At 44.5% G+C, this 21,278-nt stretch overlaps 1 protein-coding gene across 1 annotated transcript; it reads right to left on the bottom strand.

Annotated features, from left to right (window-relative positions):
• Positions 1-3,635: 3,635 nt before the first annotated feature.
• sae1 (SUMO1 activating enzyme subunit 1) lies at positions 3,636-21,029 on the bottom strand. Its single transcript, XM_030744514.1, has 9 exons — positions 20,768-21,029; positions 20,170-20,281; positions 19,442-19,615; positions 13,839-13,984; positions 13,587-13,686; positions 13,075-13,180; positions 6,725-6,869; positions 5,584-5,653; positions 3,636-3,892 (listed from the first exon to the last, which is right to left on the bottom strand). Exons 1-9 carry the CDS (start codon positions 20,857-20,859, stop codon positions 3,800-3,802), a joined length of 1,038 nt encoding a protein of 345 aa, XP_030600374.1. The 5' UTR covers positions 20,860-21,029; the 3' UTR covers positions 3,636-3,799.
• Positions 21,030-21,278: the final 249 nt, after the last annotated feature.

Raw genomic sequence — 21,278 nt, 5'->3', positions numbered from 1 at the left:
CAGCCTGATAGAACACCTTTGGGATGGATTAGAGCAGAGACTGTGAGCCAGGCCTTCTGTCCAACATCAGTGTCTGACCTCACAGATGTGCTTCTGGAAGAATGGTCAGAAATTCCCATAAATACTCCTAAACCTGTGGAAAGACTTCCCAGAAGAGCTGAAGCTGTTACAGCTGCAGAGGGTGGGCCCACATCATATTAAAGCCTCTGGATGAAGACAGTATAGTTTATGTACAGTGCTGTGCAAAAGTCTTAAGTCCTCATTTCGTTATATCTAGCGAGGAAAATGGGAAACAGGTGGAGAGTTATTGAAATGTGCAAACATGGAAATGCAGCACATGAGGCCAAAAACAGAGCTTGTATGATTCCAACAAGCTGATTCACTTTGGTGACTTTGGTGTGACCTCCTTAATCCTCCAGCACTGCCTGAAGTCTCTGAGGCAGCTTTCTTCTGAGCTCTTTCAGGAACAGTTCTCCAGCTTCCTGAAGAACTTTCAAAGCTCTTCTTTGGATGTTTCTGCCTTTGGTTCCCTTCCGTCAGGATGATCCCACACTGCTTCAGTAATGCTGAGGTCCGGGCTCTGAGGAGGCCGAACCATGACTGATAGTGTTCACCCGTGTGTTTTTACATCCAGGTGCTTTTACTGCACTGGCAGTGTGTTAGGATGTTGTTCACGAGATGTTTACAGATGTTGGCGGCTCTGTGTGCAGAGCGACAGCCCTCTGGCTGTGCGTGACAGCGGGCGGTGCGGTCTTCATCACATCTGGAGAGCTCCGCAGATTAGCAGACATGAGGCTAAGACCCTCGCAGCTCACACAGACACACCACAAGTGTTTACTGTGATTATCAGCACAACAATCTGGCACATGTGGACAAAATACTTACACGAGCACATGTTTGGGTGCTCTGTATAACTCCTGCATTGTTCAGCGGATAAAGTTTCATTCTGTGAGAAATTCAGATCAAGGTTAGCAAACAGCAGTAAGTCAAATGTATCGGGTGGTTCTCTGTCACAGTTACTGCATCAGGGATCATTTTATTCTTCAGATATTGTGTTGACAGCACACTGTGAGATACAATGAGTTGGCTTTAGTTAAAGAACAGTACATAAACTCAGTGGCTCAGAAAAATGATGTTCAATTAACTTAAGGACTGAAGAGCTGCCAGCAGCACATTCATCTGTTACTGAAGTCATCAGAATACAATGAAAACAAATAAAACAAACACATTTATAAACAACTTAAATTTAAAATAAGAAGCTGAAAATAATCAGGAAACAAAATGCAGTTTAGCAATTAGATTCACCACTTTGAGTTTTTAATTTTGGCCGATATGATCGAGTTCTCCTGAATCTCATCGTTTAACGACTCATTTCATGTCACATACATGCAGGTAAAGATGCTCATATTACACAATAAGTAACGAGGTCAGTGTATTAGACACAATATCTGTTAAATCAGGATATTTTAGGGTTGTTACATCATCCTGAGGAACAGCGGGCCATTTTCACTCTGACACGTCTCACACTAAATGAATAAAGAACAAATATTTGGGTGATTAACTGGAATTAAATAACAGACATTTTACATAACCCACCTGCTGAGTCCACACGCACACACACTCTGTTACTGAGTCAACAGGCAGCGCTGGGACTCGATATCCTCACTAAAACTGCTCAGCAGACTGAGCCAATCACACAGCTCCCAGAGTAAAACCTGGGATATGATTGGTTGCAACAACAGGCACTTGTTTTTGCTGCTAAGTGGAGGCCGAAACAGAGAGAGTGACCACACAGCAGGAGCACCGGGCTGGGATTTAACTGTGTGTGTGTGTGTGTGTGTGTGTGTGTGAGAGAACACAGAAAGAAAGAGGCTGAGAGAAGAAGAAGGCGCTGCAGAGATGAAGTGCAGCAGTCAGCATGCAGTCCTGACAGCACAGAGAGTGAAATGAGTGTGTGTGCTGGCAGATAAGAGTTTAAGTTTAATTAAAGGAGCAGAATGAGCTTAAAGGGACCTTCCATAATTAATCTCCTTTCCTAATCCCAGAAAAAGAGCAGTGGCACCCCGCGCTGCCTAATCGCCCCTCTGGTTTCATTACAAGCCTGCACTTGTTTTGGTGCTCTCATAGCCCTCAATCAGCCAAAGACACGACACCACTCAAAAGTACACGCAGTTACTGCGTGTGTGGGTATTATTCTCCACCCAGACTCTCCTCGTTCTGCAGGATTCTGCGTTGAACTCGCAGTGAACCCCGTGTGTGAACAGACCCATCTTCATTTAAAGATATCATTTCTGCAGCAGGAGCCAAGAACAAGTGAGAGTCCAGGGATAGAAAAGTCTCCGTTTCCTGACAGATTCAGACTGATGCCAGTTTGACACGACGCCTTAATGCTGCTTTTTGTTTGGTTTCTCGTGAAACCTCGACTAAAAGGTCAAAGTTCAGGTCCCATGTTAGCTTCTTAGTGTAAAAATCCCTTAAAAATGAAATATTCCTTCAGGGCTTCTGGCACAAAGATTTCATTTTCTATTATTTCTCAGTCACAGTTTGGTGAGGCGACAGGTTTTCTTGGTTAGGTTTGGGTTGAAGCTTCTCCACCCTGACAGATGCTTTGGCTGGTGCATAACCACAGACTGTATATAAAAGATAGACACAGCAGCCTTGGCATCACTCAGGACCTGGGCTAAAGCAACGTGCTCTTTGGAGCCAGAAGTGAGCATTTAGACAAAAGGACTACTGAGTGCTGTGGAACAGGGTAGTAAAACACTGGAGCAGAAAACTTATTTAGACAGGCCGTGGTATTATTGGTCAAACAATTCCATTAAAATTCTCCAACACGGCCGACGGGTTCAGCGGCTGCAGCGGTCTTTGTTAGGCCAACTTTTCTTTGGAAAAAGCATAAAAACCTGCCTCTCTTCCAGGGATACGATGATGAAGCTCTATAAATCCTAAGCCTCTCCTGTCACACACGATTTGACATTGTGTTTGCTTTAGGTGTTCAAGTAAAAATAAGAAATTAAATAGATGACACAGCGTGTTAGTGTCTGATACTCGTTTGCATGCAAAGCTTCGTGATGTGCATTTAAAGTTTTGCTGAACGCGCCGAATCAGTTCAGATCTGCACTGCTTTCACATTTGATCAGCACGCAGCCGTCAGCACTCAGACAGGTTCAGGTGTCACAGGTATGAGGGCACAAACACAGAGCAGCACATACGGGGCTGCGACGCTGCCCGTCTTTGGTAACGCTCTGTTGTTGTTGCCCTGTTTTGGGGCCATAAGAGAGGAAATGCTGTGACTTTATGTCACGGTTCATTTGAATGGCAGCCACCACCCTTTCCTATCTCTCTGCTGCGCTGTGACATACTTAGTACACCACCATGTTTGGGTGGATGAGGCTATGACCAAATACAGTCATACACTCTGCTAGACATGATGTGTTGTTGATGTTGTCTTTCCCCGTCAGATAAACCGCACTGATATGAGCCTGAAAGCCGCCCTGCGCGCTGATGCAGCGCCGCAGCTTCAGCCTCGGACCGTAAACGGTGCCCAGCAGCACGGGACAGTCAGAGTTACGGTTTTTAGTTTTTACTGAAAGGCAGCTCTGAAACAGACCTATAAACAGACACAAGAGGCCGGATCGTTTTACTACACAATGTTTTATTAACAAATGTAAAAAAATGAAATAAATCCTGCTGTTCTTGGGGGGTGAAAATGGATCCAACTTAAAAAATTTAATGTGGACATAAATAATGAGACAGGACGAGCAGACGTTTCCCCGTGAGCCGGTGCAGCCTGACACGCTCAGTTCGGCCCAAAGTAGTCCACCACGCCGTTGCCTTTACGACCATCGAAGAAGAAGAAGTTGCGGTGCGGAGCGTCTCTCTGAGACAGAGCCTGAAGACGAACAGGGAAGAACAAAGAGAAAAAAAATTAACGATGCTCTCTGCTGTTATTCAGAGAGGAACTACACGAGCAGTTTGTGAAAGTTTGCCCTCTTTGGGGCTTTTCGTGGAGACGTCTGTGAGAAATGAAACTAGTAAGAGTGGCTTTTTTTTTTTGACCTCCTCGGGCTCCATCACAATTCCTTACTGCAGGTACGACGACCCGCCTGGCTCGAATGGAGCCTGTCACACTTGTGTCAGTACATAAATGGAGTTAATGCTTCTGTGTGCGAGAGAAATGAGTCAGATTCACTCTGAGAGACGTCAGTCTGCCTGTTGCAGCAGGTTTCATCATCACGCAGACAGCAGGTTGGCCTTGTGCCAATATAATGTAGCCCGATTTTGAACTGTCTGTCATACACAAACATTCACCCTCATATGAACTCCTCCGTGTGTCAGCCTGAGGTTGCCCTGCACGCAGCCTAGAAGGAAAAAAGGTCTCTAATCTTAACTGCACGTATCTGAACTGCTGCTTCAGGGCTGGTGAGGAAACGGCACCATGTTAGACACGAGCTGAATCTCGATGGTTTGAACTCTGCGAGCAGCTCTGATCAGAGGAGCTAACCAACTTGGACATCAAGCTGGACAAAAAAACCAAAAATCACATTTGAGGACTTTTTAAAAAGAAAAAAAAAAACATTTTGTTGCAATAAAACATGAAATGAGAGTGTGATCATAAAGTTTCTCAACTTTTATATTTAATAAAAATAAAATAGAACACCAATTTAAACTCAGCTGATCTCCCTTAAAGGCCTGAAACACTTCCAGAGTGGCTGCTACCTTTAAACTACTGCCTGCACCTCCACGTTTCTGTTTCTGCGCCTTCGATCTCCGTGCATGTGTCCAGACGGTGGTTCTTCAAGCTGAAGTTTCACAGAGAGCCAGATCTGGTGACTGAGGCATCTGAGGAGGAGCGTGCTCACACAGTTCAGGAGCTTTGAGCCGAGCGGAGCGCAGGCCGAGGCCACGACGTCGACGGCCCAATTTAAACCAGTATCATTGATTATCAGTCAGTTACTGACTGTATTCCACAAGGTGAGTTCAAGAGCAAATGAGGACTGCATGTAGAAACCGAGGGAGGGTAACTGCTCTTTCAGATATGTCAGTGCAGGGATGTTTGACTAAATTTAAAGGAGCTTTTGGTATTTTGAATAAACCGAGGAGCCTGAGGGGACAGCAGAGAACAGGCCTCGCTGTTCCCTTGACACTCCTGCATGTACATAAAACATTGGTTTAACTGTTCAGCCATTAGTTTCCTTTTCGTTTTCCCACTCATGGCCCTCACTCTGCTCTTTTATGAATGGGGTTATTATGGTGTTCGGCTTGAGGACGGTACAAATCATTTCTCCATTTCAAAGGCTGCTGCCAGAGCGTCACACTGGGCTGCTCTGTGGTCACAGCGGCGGTTGCTTCTACACTGACCAGAGCCGCCGCCGTTTCTCTGGAGCCGACCCAGTGACCAGCTGAGTGGCCACATGTCAGCTGACACACCAGACCTGCCATCTTCATCGCAGAGTCGCCGGCGGAATACGCTTAGATCCCTCAGAGGGGATGACATCAGCCTTTTCATCTTTCCTGGAGATACCAGATTCATATAAGCTCTGTGTGCGATTTGCACACTGCCCCAAAAAAATACATCCTTACCTTAACAACTTCCTGTCCCAAAACTCCTCCCACCACCGCGCACACTGGAGACATCTCAGAGAAGCAGTAGCTGAGGACAAACAGCACAAGGAAACATTACCCACCAAAGAGAAAGTGTGACGCTGAGGAAGTGACAAACTAAAAAAAGAGCCACAAACGAAATAAATAAATCTCTCTGGAGCGCTGCCATAGACTCATCTGCCAGCTGACTGGTTTAGTTTGCTGTGTAGCAGCGCAGCGGCTGAAGTGCACTAAATAAATGTCTTTCCACAGAGAGGAGACGCGTGGACGTTTGAGTTAATCCCTTTATGATCACCCCCTCCCCCCAGACGATGTCGTTCAGCCTCAAAACACGAGTGTGAAATTAATTAGAGACTTTGAGGAAAGCGAACATTAATGTGCTTCTGTCTGCGGTCGGTGTGTGTGTGAAGGTGTAGCGCTGCATTCATGAGCTTGTGTTTATAAAATCTCAATAATAAAGCTGGAAACTCGTCTGCAGCTAACAGTCGGAGCAGGCTGCTGAGTCTTCATCAGGCCGTGTTCGGGCACCTGTTTCATTTTCCGATTGGAACAGCTGATCAGAGCCACGCCCCAACATTAACCCCCCCCTCTGTGTGTGCAGCAGTACCCCTTATTGTTCTAAGAGGAGGTGAACTTCCTCACTGACATCACACTGGGCCTTGGTCAGACACGTCGCTATGGGCGGGCCCTAGGGGGCCGTGCCCGCCCACTGATACGCTTGGGCCCGCCCTGGCCCGCTCACCCAAGCCAGATCACTAATCAAGCTAATAATAGTGGTGCCCCCCTGTTGGATTTCATAAGCCCCTCTTAAGACTGAGATCTGGCGACGGGACTGGCCTTGGTGGCTTATGAAAATGATTATAATGATGATATTTTCTGCCAAGAGCAGAAGAAAATTTTTATAGCAGACAAAAGCCTCCAGGAAACTTATGTTTAATATGAGCATAGAGATATATCAAATCACGTCTATACCAACCTGCTCCTGTAGTCCTCAGTCAGAGTATTGGGAGGCAGCTGAATGACGAGAGTGCCAGCAGGCGGAGTAGGTGTGTGGGTGTGTGGGTGTTTTTGGAAGGTCAAATGATCTATTCTAAATCTGTCCTGTGCAAATTTTAATCACCTGATGAAGTCGTCAGTCAGGAGCTCGCTGCTCAGCGACAGGGACTCGAGCACGTCATCGCGGATTTGTCTCAAGAGCTGACTGTCTTCTGGAAAGGACTGCGGGTCGGGGTCGCGACCTTTGTCGGTGCGAAACTTCAGCAGAACTGTGGAGAGCAGAAGACGGGAGGAAAGAAATGACAGTTGAGAGTCTGGAAAGAACTTTAAGCCATTTAACTAAGGCAATATTTTCCACCTAATCTATTGCACTATTGCCATTTATAATTTCATCACGCTTTCAAGTGACTTCCACAGTGAATTATCATCGTATGGAAAGACAACATCTCCCCTGCTGCTCCCTTTGAACCAGGATAAGATCAGTATGTGGTTGCACCATCAACCATTTCATCCGATTAGGCCCACGTTTCCCCACATCAAATTAAGAGCGCACACTCACAGACTCACACATCCACCTGCACAAGATCAGAGGAAGTATTAAGTCTTCCTCTCAGAGTAAAAAGAAAAAACAACTCTTTCCTGTGTCGGCTTTAGGACTGATTGAGAAATTAAAAATCAAAAGCTTGCAGTATTTGGTCATATGCAATATTTCAAACAACAACTGATTTCTCCAGCTGCACCACACAGATGCACACATCAACACTTCGCCCCCGTATTTCCTGTTTGTCCATTAACTTAAAACCACATGAGGAAGTCGTCCTCCCACGGCCATTTCCACCAGCATGGCGCACCGCACACAGCACAAGCACAAGAAGCAGCGATGAATCATTCTCACACCTCGGCTCTTTTATCAGTGAAACTCGGTTAGTAGAAAGTTACAGACAAATGGCATCGCACTCATGCAGGAAATCAAACTGAATTTCATCACACAATATAATAATGTGAACATGGATGGAACAACGATACTATCTCTGAACCTACACAAGCACAATCGTCACAGATTGGAGTGGAGGGGAAATGCCCGAGGTGGTCCTTGATGCCAAATCCTGCATATGAAGCTCAAACACCATGGACAACATTTCTTCCAGAGAGTGAGAATCACATTTATCTGGCAGAGGTGGCAGCTGGATATTTATTAGTACAACTTAATGTATTCTTTATTACATACACATTCAGATTTAGGACTTTTAGGCCTTTTGAATTAACTTAAGAACAACCAAAATTTGTTAAGAGTTAGAAACACAGGGCACCTCATGAGCAAGCACTTGGTGACAGTGGGAAGGAAAAACTCCAGCAGAACCAGGCTCAGGGAGGGGCAGTCATTGGGGCTGAGGGGAGAGAGACAGGACAAAGACATGCTGTGGATTTTAAATTCTATTCTAGATTTAACAGGGAGCCAATGAAGAGAAGCCAATATGGGAGAAATCTGCTCTCTCTTTCTAGTCCCTGTCAGTACTCTAGCTGCAGCATTTTGGATCAGCTGAAGGCTTTTCAGGGAGCTTTTAGGACAGCCTGATAATAATGAATTACAATAGTCCAGCCTAGAAGTAATAAATGCATCAATTAGCTTTTCAGCATCACTCTGAGAAAGGATGTTTCTAATTTTAGAAATATTGTGCAAATGCAAAAACTACCACTACTAGTTAACGTGAAAGGAATACTCGGCTCTACAGAGCTCTGGCTCTTTGTCAGCCTGGCTACAGTGCTGAAAACAAACCTGGGGTTGTTCTTATTTTCTTCAATTAATGATGAGTAGTAAGATGTCCTAGCTTTACGGAGGGCTTTTTTATAGAGCAACAAACTCTTTTTCCAGGCTAAATGAGCATCTTCTAATTTAGTGTGACGCCATTCCCTCTCCAGCTTTCGGGTTATCTGCTTTAAGCTGTGCGTTTGTGAATTATACCACGGAGTCAGGCACTTCTGATTTGAAGCTTTCCTTTTCAGAGGAGCCACAGTATCCAAAGTTATACGCAGTGAGGATGTAAAACTATTGACGAGATAATCGACCTCACTGGGAGCAGAGTTTAGGTAGCTGCTCTGCACTGTGTTGGCACTGAAGAGCATAACAATGAAGGAATTAGATCCTTAAACTTAGTTACAGCACTTTCACAAAGACTTCTACTGTAATAAAACTTATTCCCCACTGCTGTGTAATCCATTAAAGTAAATGTAAATGTTACTAAGAAATGATCAGACAGGAGGGGGCTTTCAGGGAATACTGTTAAGTCTTCAGTTTCTATGCCATATGTTAGGACAAGATCCAGAGTATGATTAAAGTGGTGGGTGGGCTCCTTTACATTTTTAGAGAAGCCAATTGAATCTAATAATAGATCAAATAAAGAAACTCTGAGTAAGGACCAGGTGGACGATAGATAATAACAAATAAAACAGGTTTTTGAGTTTCCCAGTGTGGACAAGACTAAGAGTCAGGCTTTCAAAAGAATTAAAATTTCTAGAAATGAGAGCTGCTCCATCCAAAGTGGGATGGATGCTGTCTCTCCTAACAAGACCAGGTTTCCCAGTTATCTATGAAGCCCATGTTGTTTTTTGGACACCACTCAGACAGCCAGCGATTCAAGGAGAACATGTGGCTAAACATGTGGCTCCTGGTCTGAGTGGGGAGGGGCCCAGAGAAAACTACACATGACTCAATATTAACCTCAAATTTTCTCAACTGTGTGTCATTACTGCCAATGTAAATTATAATTTTACCAAATTTACATTTAGCCTTAGCCAGCAGTGTCCGATTTCCTTCTATGTCACCTGCTCTGTCAACTATGGCTGCTGGTTTCTCTCCCTTCACGTTTCTCATAATATAGTCACCAATAACCAGAGTTTGTTCCTCAGTGGGTGTGTCTTCAGGTGGGTAAAATCAATTTACAACCTGCAGGGGTTGGTGGTGTTTATGGATACGCTTCCTCCTCACTGTCACCCAGCTGCCCTGGTTTACCGGCTGCTGAGGGAGCTAACCTTGGGTATGCTACCTTCACCTGCTCTGACTACAGGGGCCTGGCTAGCTGTAGGATTTTCAAGGGTGTGGCGCCAGGTCTCCAATTCACTGAGCCTGGCCTCCAAAGCTACAAACAGGCTACATTTGTTACATGTATCATTATTACTAAAGGAGCCCGAGGAGTAACTAAACATGTGACACATAGAGCAGGAAAGTGCAGGAGGGACAGGAGAAGAAGCCATGCTGCTAGCGACTGGGCTAAGAGCTAAGCTAATAGCAGCAGCTTGCAGCTCAGTTTGTGGATTTGTGTGGCGTCAGGAGTGATGAGGACGCTGTATCGTTCTGTTGTGGTGAAAAGAGAGCTGAGCGTAAAAACGAAGCTGCCGATTTATCAATCAATCAATCTATCTTCCTGCCATCACCTATCGCCATGAACTCCAGGTAGTGACCTAAACAAGATCATTGATACAAGCTGTGGAAATGAGCTTCCTCCGGCAGCGATCTATCAAGAGAAAGTATGAGTCTGGTATTTGTGAGGGGGTGGAGTGCGAGCCCACTTGCTAATTGCAGAAGAGAAGAGTTCTGGTAGCTAACTGCTAAAATTCTCAGCCCAGTGCAACACGACCTCAGCATGGTGCAGCGCCGGGCGGTCATCTGCTGGCTAGAACCCTGACCTACTGGGTTAGCATCTAGCAAGGAGGCCAAGAATGAGGTGAGCTCTTATTATGATTGTATTTCTGATAGCTCATTTGATGGATTGGTATAATACCTACATTTTTCTCCGCCCACACCTTAGCAGACATTTTTACAAAATCCAGCAAATTTTCTTCCAGCCTTTGGAAAAGTTTCTCTTAAAAGGAGCATTTGGTTTCCAACTTCTTCTTCACCTTGATAACCATCCTCCATGATGCACTCGAGTGGAGGGCCACCGACACCCCCGCTCTAGCTGAAACCATGAACATGTAGATCGTGTGAAGCTTTTTCTGTTCTTTAGCTTGCTGATCACAGGAAAGCAATGCCCGTCCCCTTTATTAACCTCCTCTGCAGCAGTCAGGGCCTTCGATATGCCGCACAGTCTGACAACTGTGCAGACGGACACGGGCTGTCACATAACCCCACGGCACGCCTGAGTTTGAGTCAGGGCGCACTATCGGGAAACCACTGAGCTAACTCACTGAACTGGAACCGGAATTTGATTCTGATCCTTTGAAGTCTGAAACACTTTGTGCACAAAATACAAAATGACTCTCACACATTTGTAGGACAGGTTTCAACCATGTTACAAAATCTTGGCCAAACAGCCGATTTGAATTGAATTTTTATTTCTGGGGTGCATGAGGCTTCCATATTTTGATATGGCAGAAAGAAAGCCTTACTTCTGATCTCTTAGCATTTTTGAAATGGATTTTAATGGTATTTAAGACGTTATTGTCAGATAAAAGTCTGACTTTTTTTAAAAGGCGGAGCTGTGTCACCTTTTCTCCTGATGGTCATCTTTCCCCCTCCAGTTACATCTTAAAATAAAAAGGGGAACCAAAGAGATGATAGATCCTAATGATAAAAAGCAGAGAAAAAAGCATACACCCTGCACACAGTTCACATCTCTCGACTGTTCCTAGTGAGACAGGAAGCAGTTATAACAGAGGAAGAGCCACTTCCTCATTGGTGACACCAAACAACCACCACAGGCTCCAATTATAGAAACAGTGTAAGAATAATAACACTGCCTCCCATCTCGCCTTCACAAAACAAAGAACAACAACTGGGAGGTGTTTCCACTCAGAGATCAGCCCGAAACTCAGCAGACTGGTGACGGGGAGTGGCCGCAGCGGGTAGGCGGGTTTCAGATGGGGTGTTATTAGACTGAAGGCCACAGACCTAAAATTAACCAGACAAAATGCTCTGAATGCAAATCGACCTGCACAAGACGAGCAACTGACCAGACAGGGGCTGCCACGTGTGTGTGTGTGTGTGTGTGTGTGTGTGTGTGTGGGTGGGTGTGAGACAGTGTTATTCCCATCAGACACAACACAGTTTTTAACCCACGTTTATGAGGGTTTTTATTTTGTTTGTTTTAAACGGTCCTCGATTCAGGGATGACATCATCCGTCTCTGCTCCTGAACGACCTGACAGAGCTTCTTTCACCTGCAGGGGTTTTCTGATGTTTCATCTCCATAAAAGGAATTAAAGGAGCAACTGAGTTCACACGAATACAGTTATTATGTAATATCTATGTAATAAAAGCTATTTAGATATTTTCCAGTCCACCCTGAAGGTGCTTTGGGGTAGAAACTCCAAACTGTGCAGGTTGGAAGTCAGTTTGTTTTAAAGCTGTAACAAATATTGCTGATATGTTACCGATACACGTTCAGTTAATAGAGTTTAATATGAAATGGTGCTAATAACAAAAAAAGGTCAAAGAAGCTCCAGTTTCAACAAGTGACTGCATTAGCAAAAGGACCAACAGGCTGGTGATCCAGCAGCATCAATGGGAGCTCTAATGCTGAGTTTCAGAACCTTGTTGTTATCGTTGGGCTCTAACAGAGTTCAGAATAATCCTAATTCATCTCATATGGTGCCTAGAAAGAGCTCAGCACATGTTTGAGCTGGATGGCCTTCCTGACGTAACCCCGAGGGAAACTCTACACAACCTTTGAAATATAATGTGGTTAATATTTGTGAGCAGAATGAACTGTGGTTTACTGTATTTGTGCACAGAAGATTTTACACCTTTAATAGCTTTGTGTGCGTTTCCTGTTCAGTGCGCTCGTTGTTGTGCGGTGTAGGTGTCGGGCTGGTCTCTGTTCTACGCTCAGTGCACATGACTGGCCATGGACAGCCTGTGATGGAAACTAGCTGCAGAGTGTGGGAATGGTGCAGGGCCAGGTGTAACAACTGTGTGGAGAGGGTCAGCGCACACACAGAAACGAGCTGAAAAACAGGAGGGCAAATTTAGTTGACGATTACGAAGCATCGAATACGTTTGATAAAATCTGAAGAGGTTAATCTTGTTTAAATCCCACTGACATTTCCATGACATTTATCACGCTTTACGGACACGACTTTGTGCGCGTGTGCGGGGATGTTTCATCAGCCAGCAGTGATTTTTGCATGTCAGTGGTACGTGTTTCAGTCTGGCTGCAGGATCCTACGCTCTCAGTTTCTATTTTCTATACTTTTTTAGACCTTTCAAGATTCTTTATGTTATAAATCTATGCATACAAACTCTGAGTCATGCAATTCACAGTTTAAAATGAAAATAAAACTACCAGCAGCTACTAGAACCAATCAAGTCTGACAAGCCTGCAAAGTTGAATTTTACTGACATTTAAAAACTCAAACATTCAAACAGATATCAATAAAAAACTATATTACATTCAGAAAGCCTTCCTAATAAAGGTTTTGTATATTTGGCTTTAATCAGCATGGACACTTTCTGAAATAAAAATGCCGGGGGGGTAACCTTGAAGCAGGAAGTAGTCCACTGGTGTTCGCTTCAGACCCGCTTTGGCCTTCTCGCTGGTCCAGTCGACCTCCAGAGCCTCCTTCAGAGTGCAGAAACTGGCCGTCTGATTGGTTGGAGAACGTCAACATGGAGTGAACAGGTTAGAATTGATTTAAGGACAGACAGAAAACTACAACACATTAGATTCATGTCAATAAACCAGGAGTGTCATGGTGACTGTGTATTTAACAGAACATTGATTTTAAATATTAAACATGTCTGATACCATTATATTATTATTATTATTCATATTTATGGCATTAATTTTGTGATCATAAAACCCTTTTTTTTGAACCATGAAACCACAGAAGGTTTTATGATGAGTTTAGCCTGAATTTTTTTTAGAAACTAGGCCTGAAAAGATGGAAAGTGTTATTATATTTAATATGCGTAGTTTAGCTGTTTGTCCGAGTCGAATGATCTCTGTGCGTGGCAGCTGTGATACTGTGACAGACGCTGTGTGCGCTTACTTTTTTCACCATGGTGGTCTCGTTGGGATCGACTTTGGCTTTCTTTGCCTCCGGACCGTCGTTGGATTCACCGCTGGGTTTTACTACTTTGGGTTTCTCCCTTTAAAAAAAGAGATTTTCCCAGAAAGGTTTCTTATGATGTCTGAAGGAGTGCGTTAAAATACACAAACACACCACCGCCGGTGTTATTCCCACACGCTGCAGCGGATGAGCTGGAAAGGTTAAACTCCTCTCTCTGCCTTCCACACTTACTCGACATAGTTGTGCTCCTGTCCCAGGTTGCAGAACATGTAACCGTAATAACCGTAGACCTCTCCACAGAAGACCTTGATGTTGTGCTTGGAGCAGAGCTGGTCCACCCGTACCATCAGGTCTCTGGAGCAGCCTGTCAGACACACCTGAGGGACAAAAACACCCACAGAGGATGAGGGGCTCATTATTGATTCAAATATCATACAGACTGTTATGGTGGATACTTAAGTTTCACTTAATCCCTGTGAGCCAAAAGCTCTGAGCACACCACTTCATACAGGAATTCTTTTTTTTCTTGGCTCTGTATGATGTCACTGAGCACAGATATTCCTAATATGGTCATTATTGGCCACACACATCTGAAGTTTAAAGGTTCTGTTTAAGAGGGGCAGCCAATCAGAGGAAAGGTTGTTTCAAACAGAGGATGAACCGGGAGCTGCACCAAGGCCCGTTACTAAGGATGTTTATGATCTCAGAGTCATGCAAAGCCACTGTAGTAGAAACTAAAAATATGGAGCACGATGGGTCCCCTCTAATACATGAGGCTGAAATGCAGCTTCTTTTCCACGTCACTCTCTTTGTTTTTTATTAAACTCTAATCTTTTGTCGATCTGCTTCATCAGAACCTGAAGGTTAACGAGCAGATCTTTCTTACAGATCTCAGAGCTGGTTTTCTTCAGAGAGCAGCGGCTTCAGAACAGACTGAGACAAAAATGACTTTTCAGCTCGACTGGTCACGCTTACGCTGAAATCTATATTTCTACTGTTTAAAAGATATGAATTATGACACTCCACAGGGACGTCCTACCAGCCATGCAGCTTTGTGCTGTCACATCATGTTTATTCTGTCCGGAAAACCCTTCTTTTTTTTGGGCCTTTTGCAGCTTTATTAGACAGTTTGCTGTGTGGAGAGGCAGGAAGGTGGGAGGAGAGAGATGGGGAAGACGCAGTAAACGGCGACAGGTCGGGACTCGAACCTGCGCCGTCTGCACCGCCACACGGCATACGTGTCCGCCTGCTCATCCACTGAGCCACCCTGGCTCCCAATAGTGCAACTTTTAACAAGCTTGAATAAGGACCAAAGATTAGAGAAAATACTTAAAAAAAATAAAAGGATGCACAAAGACTGAAGCGCAGTTCTTAAATTTACTGTAAATCCAGCAAAATGATTCACCTTACATCCCCTGCTGCATCCCATTTGGATGCTTTTCCCTCTCTCTTCTCCAACAGAGTGCACTTTTTCCTGAACATGTGCATCACATAAGTTCAGACCCATGCCCCAGTGACCCAACCCCACATCAGCTGCTTATCTATGGCTGCACTGGGCTCGTCTTTAGTCCTGAGAGAAGCATTTTAGCTCTAAAAATTGGCTCCAATCCCCTTTAAAAAAACAAACGTGAAACATTTTGAACGTTCAGTATTGGAACAACAGCAGAACTCGAGACACACCCACTGCAGCTCGAGTGAAACGAGATTAAAGCCGTTAAAGTGACGGCAGCATGAGTGATGGTGTCTCTAATGTCTCGGTGTTGCTACGGGATCATCACTGAAACTGACCAATCGTGATGGTGTGACACCACAGAGGTGACTCGGGCACAAACACCGAGCTGCCACACTTTCCTGTACCAGTGAGGCTAAAATGTGTAGCAGCATCTTTCAGAGCTCCACATTTACTGAATGACTATGAAACACTGCATGTAACACAAACCGTGGGATTAAGAAATGAAATGTTCCTGATGCTCAGATCATCTTTTCTCTTGTATTTAGTTTATTATCTGTTTCGGTCTTTTTTGGCACCTCATTATTTGAGTCTTGTGGCTACTCTGCAGCAGAGGAAGTGTGGTGGAGGAAAGGAGTAAACAAATGACTTGAACCCACAGGACTCGTGTTGGTGTGCGTTGTGAAACCAGAAGCAAAAGTAGAATTATTATTTTAGACTCAGTGGAATCATTATAAAAAACAGTTTCAGATTTAGGTTTCAGACGCTAACCAGCCCCCACCTTCTTACTGAAGGCAAGCTTCAGCCTTCCCCCTCCAACAGCTCCGCCATCGGTCAGTGAGGCTCCTGCAGCAACGCTGATTATGAAGTTGTGGGAAAAACACCAATATGGGGATATCAGATTGTGTGGTGAGAGACACAGCGTACTGTGGTGCAACCAGAGTGGGCTCACGTTTGTCTGTAAACAACTGTCCGGTGGGCTGGGTCTACCTTATCCAACCGACCCAGTCCAGAACACCCTGAGCCCACAGATAAGACGGACGCTGCTCCTCTGGCTGACAGCCGCTCATCGGGCTCCAGGACCAGTGCTTTTAAAATACTTTGGAGATTTTAAGAGTCATCAGATAAGAAATCAGCAGGGTTACCCATCGTTTACACACCCACAGGCTGTACAGTACAACACATTATCTGCGAGACCAGCAATGGCTGAAAACACACCCCAGAAATTGAAACAAGACGTCCCCATTTCACCTTTAATGGACAGAGCGACAACAAGCCAGAGCAGCTTCACGAGCCTTCATATGAGCAGCCTGACACATCAGTCAAACGTTAATGCAGGAACCCACCTGCTCGCCCGCAGGTCGATCCCCACGAGCCAATAAAAACTAAATCACGCTCAGATGTTAGCCGATGGTTTCCACACTGCATTTCAGCAAACAGGCGACCTCACACACCGTTTATCACAGCACAAACACAGGATTACACTTACAGTTACTTCTAATGATTTTCACACCTGATAACCACTTCAAAAAGTGATGTTCAAATGCATGACTGTGTTTTGACTGTAATGTCACATTCAAATATAGGAAGCATAGAAAAATTAGAGTTGGGAGTAGAATCTCATGCAGTCTACCTGTTAAAAGTGTCAGCATCAGCTTCATTTACTCCTGTGTAACACATTTTATTTATCTAACTGTCAGATATGATCAGGTATCATCACTGCCTTCATTCTGAACTGGAAAAGCTGCAGTTCATTCTAATTAAATCAAAGACGACCTGATGAGGAGGTTAGCTGAGCTTTCTATGCTTAATGTTCTTTATGAGTTTTTATTTATATTTTAGAGAATTACAAAAATAAAGACGAGTTAAAAATACACTTTCAGATGCTTTAAATGCTCAGGAAACAGAGAGAAGGCTGCATGTTTGTTCGTTACAATGTGCGATTTTTCCTCCACACCAAAGTGTCAGAATTGTGAGTGCACAGATGGACGCTGTGTGTCTTTCTGTTGTATCCATCCCTCAGTAATTGGGCTTCTCCGATGAAAACTGCAGCCACACTCCAACTGCTCCACTTTAATCACCCTCCAGCTTCCCGCTGAGCCGCACAGACACATCAGTGGAAGCAGACCCCCCCCCCCCCCCCCCCCCCCCGTCTGTTTTCCACCTTTTTATTTTTTTTAAACTGTTCCACCTTCCCTTCTCTAAAACTCTCATCCTTCCTCCATCTGTCCTACTAACATCCGTCTCAACCGGTCCTCGCTCTTCTTCGTCCCACCCTCGCCTTCCTCCTGCACTCCTTTCCCTCCTCCTGACCCTCATTTAGCACCCCCGGAGGGAGGAAGACTGCCGACGATTCAGGCTCAACGGGAGGGAATAAAATCGGTTGTTGTTCTGATGGCATTCAAATGAATTATCTCCATCAGCTGGTAAAACTTAGATCGAGCCTGCAGAGAGTGACGCTAAGCAGTGAAACCAACTTTCATCTAAAAATAACTAATTAATAATTAGGTGGGTGCTGGAGCCCAGATATCAGGCAGGTCGCCGGCCCATCACAAAGCTAACAAAGAGACACACAACCAGGAAGCTGGAGGACCCGCAGAAAACCCACAAACATGCTAACACAGAGCCGGCTGTGAGGGCACAGTGCTGCATCACCACGCAGAAACTAATAAAGAACAAATCAAGTACAACTAAATGAAAAAAATTAACTGAAACAATCAATTTCACTCTGGAACTGAAAAACAAACAAAAAAAAGCTCAAAAACTAATAAAAGTGTAATAACTCGTGCTGTAACTCCATTCCAAACTCCAGTGAACCCTCACAGGTTTAACGGATGCTACCTGGGAAGTGACTCAGACCGGTATAAACAGGAATGAGGCGCACCGCATGATGTTGTGTTGATGGTGCAGTAACACGTTCTGTGCTGTTGTTGATCAGGCATTTCGATCTCTGTCACATCCAAACCGCTCAAGCCCCGGTCAGGCGGTCGGTGTCAGATTATCAGGGTGGTCTTCGGTTTGTCTTTTTACTCCGTGGATCCGCAGCTTTGTTTGCCCTTTTATTTAAAGCTTCAGGGCTTCCCCTGGTACCCCCATGTTTAACGTTGCAACACACTGAACTCTGGGTAATTTCCTCGGGCAGAGTCTACACAAACAAGGAAAGTCTGCCCACGGGGCTCGCTGTGTTTGTGGGTTGACAGCAGCACAGCTTTAAGGCAGTAAGGTCTATTTAAAAATGCCCCTCAAAGTACACGAGGGTGGGTTTAATGCAGGACTCGTGGCCCTTTTTTCTACACAACCAAGTTTTAAGGCAACTTCACCCACTGTGGATGTGCACTTGAAGTTTTAACCTCTTCAAACACACAGCAGCATGAGTGTGTCTGTGTCCAGTTTAACAACATAAATTCAAATATTCCCATTCAGCTGTCTGTTTCTCACTCGTCTTGCAGGTCTGACTTCTTCAGCATTAACTGTTTATTGGCCAATGAGAAATCTATACAGGTCAACACTGCAGACCCTAACCTACCACCTACGCCCAACACAGAGTTTACACCAGCAGCTCCTCTGCATGAAGAAAACACAGATTATAATCCAGCATTTAAATTAAAACAGCAGCCCTGTTACAGGAGGGACAGTGAAGCAAAGCTGATGTCATTACTGCAACTACACCTTACACAAGTGATCTGGCTGCAGGTGTTTAAGTGCACCGCGTGGGCTACTGGTGCCCTCTAGTGGTCAACCTGAGAGGTACAGTCAGTTACATTTGATCTGGACATGACTTCCAGTTCATTCATTTGATGTAAATCTGGAGAGAATCCAGTTGTAAAGCACATATTAGACATCAATCAGTGTGTAAAGAGCTGTGTGTATTTCCAGGAAATAATGGGCATGATGTCCTTTTAGGTCCAACAGCTCAATTTAGCTCTCAAACGGCCGAATTTATTTGTTAGCATTTTACCATCTATCAGTACAGGCTTTCCTCATTTCTGTGATCTGTGCTTCGTCATCTCCTCTGACTTCCTGCCTGCGACACAGAAGTCAATTAATAAAATGAACCAGGAGGCGAGAGAAAGCTTCCAGGGGAGCTACGATCGAGGATGCACAGGTGTGCCTTTGTAGGAGTGTTTTTACCTGTGACACATGAAGGAGGTGTGACACAAACGCCATATAGAAACCAAGGCGTGAGGTCCAACAACAAACAAATATTCCTTAGTATTCATAAGTTGTTTTATTTATTTAATATGATAAAATATGTGATGAAACTTTCCACCTTTTACATTTAATGTTTGTGCTTCATTATCGATTGGGTGTAGCGAGGAGAGGTGGCGATGATATAAAATGCGGGTGATGAGAGCGAGTCCGTGTTTGCCTGCGTTAAACTCACCGCATCGAACTGCAGAAAGAAGTCGTCTGGTTTGTCTTCGATTCTGTCCGGGTCGCCGTGCACCTCCACCATCGGGTTGAGGTTCTGTGCTCGCTCCAGAGAGGCCCGGGCCCGATTCTGACCCTGAGCCGTGACCGGAACCAAGAACTGAGCTCGGCATGATTCCTCCGAAACCTGGCAGACACACCGACAGGGAGCTGGGTGAGGAATATGATTCCCACAGTGTTTGCTTACTGTGCTCATGTAACAGAACTTCTCCACAGAAGCTGGACTGTTGTGGCTGCTGACAGGATTTTGACTTTTGATTCTAATGTGTCCACAAAACGAAGCAGGAATCTAAAACCTGCCTTGTGTTCACATTTCTCTTCCTGTACCTGAGCAGGTGGTAGTTTCTACGAATGTGAAGCTGAGAAGGTGTGCAGTGGTGTGACTGAGTGAAAGGAAAAAGGAGGGGACAGAAAAACAAAACAAAACTATAATAAAAAAACAAAAAACAAAACTACTGATGGAACCATCTAGTGTTCATGTGCTGTACTGCAACTCTAAGGCTCCAACATAATGTTTTCTACTATTCTGGTGTTTATGGGGTTTGACTGAATGTGTTACATGAGTAAAGTGTGTAGAAGCATTAGCGCCCTTTAAGGCTGTCCATTCACTGACATCTCAAATCAAAACTCAGAGATAAAGATGAACACCTGAGCCTGTTTCTGTGTTTGGCTGGCACCTACCTGTTCATGGTCCAGCAAGGTGAGTCCTTTAACTCCAGCGAGGATTAAGTTCTTGGCCACTTCAGCTCCGAGACCACCTAAACCTGCCAGGAGCACTCGGGACCCTCTCAACCTGGAATACACACAGCAATAAGCAGTTTGAGTCCTGCTTACTGTACGGTTTCAGAGGTACTCGTGCTGATTGGGAGGAAATCATAATGAAATTATCCATTAAAGAGATGCTTAGAAAAACATTCAGACTGACTGAAATGAGTAAATACTGCAGGCAGCACATACTACACAGCGTATAAGTGAAATTAAAGTTTGATTTTATGAGTTTATGTTTTTTTTAAAGGTTAAAAAGCCACGTGACCATTAACTTTACAGACTGTGGAGCTCATCTTAAAACTATTAATTAGGTTTCCAATTCAACTCCTGTTTGAAAAGAGGCGTGCATACCGACAATGTTCACATCATCTGTATGATACATATGTAATTACCTATTAACCTATCATTAATTACTAAATTCGATTATTTAACTCTTTGGTGAAGCCGGTGCAGAACGAGTGCAGCAGATCAAAGCTCCCGCTGCACCGATTAGCCTTCGGAGCTAACTGACCTCTTCTGGGCATCCAGCCCCCACAGTCGGATCTGGCGGTCGTACTGTGCCGCTTCCTCCTCGCTAATGACCGGGTCCTCCTTCTCGATCATATCGATCACTTCAGTTCGCTCCAACGACGGGAAATCCGGGGCAAATTAACCTTTTAAGTCGCTACAGATGGAGATGTTTCAAATGCCGCGACGGTCCCGCTGAACAGGCGCTAAATGATGACGTCGACGGAGCAAAACAATAGATGCACCAGCTTGGTAGAATTTTTAGAACACTTTAAATCTGAGTCATGTTTATTTGCTGAAAATGTCAGGCTACAGATGTTCTCATGCCGTCACTGCTGTAGCTTTAACTTTTTTGTATTTTTAATTATCAGTTCAGTCTAAGCTATGACCCCCGCCCCCCAGAAAAAATTAATGAAAAGTAAAAACAAAAGAATAAAAAATAAAAACTATACCACTGTGCTGCGATTTAACGTATTCGACGCTCATTCAGTCCTTAAAAAAAAAAAATTAAAGTT

Source organism: Archocentrus centrarchus, chromosome 13 (genome assembly GCF_007364275.1).
Source record: "Archocentrus centrarchus isolate MPI-CPG fArcCen1 chromosome 13, fArcCen1, whole genome shotgun sequence".
NCBI classification, from domain to species: Eukaryota; Metazoa; Chordata; class Actinopteri; order Cichliformes; family Cichlidae; genus Archocentrus; species Archocentrus centrarchus.
Note: the sequence above shows the minus strand (reverse complement) of the source record. Positions and strands in the feature narration are given on the sequence as shown.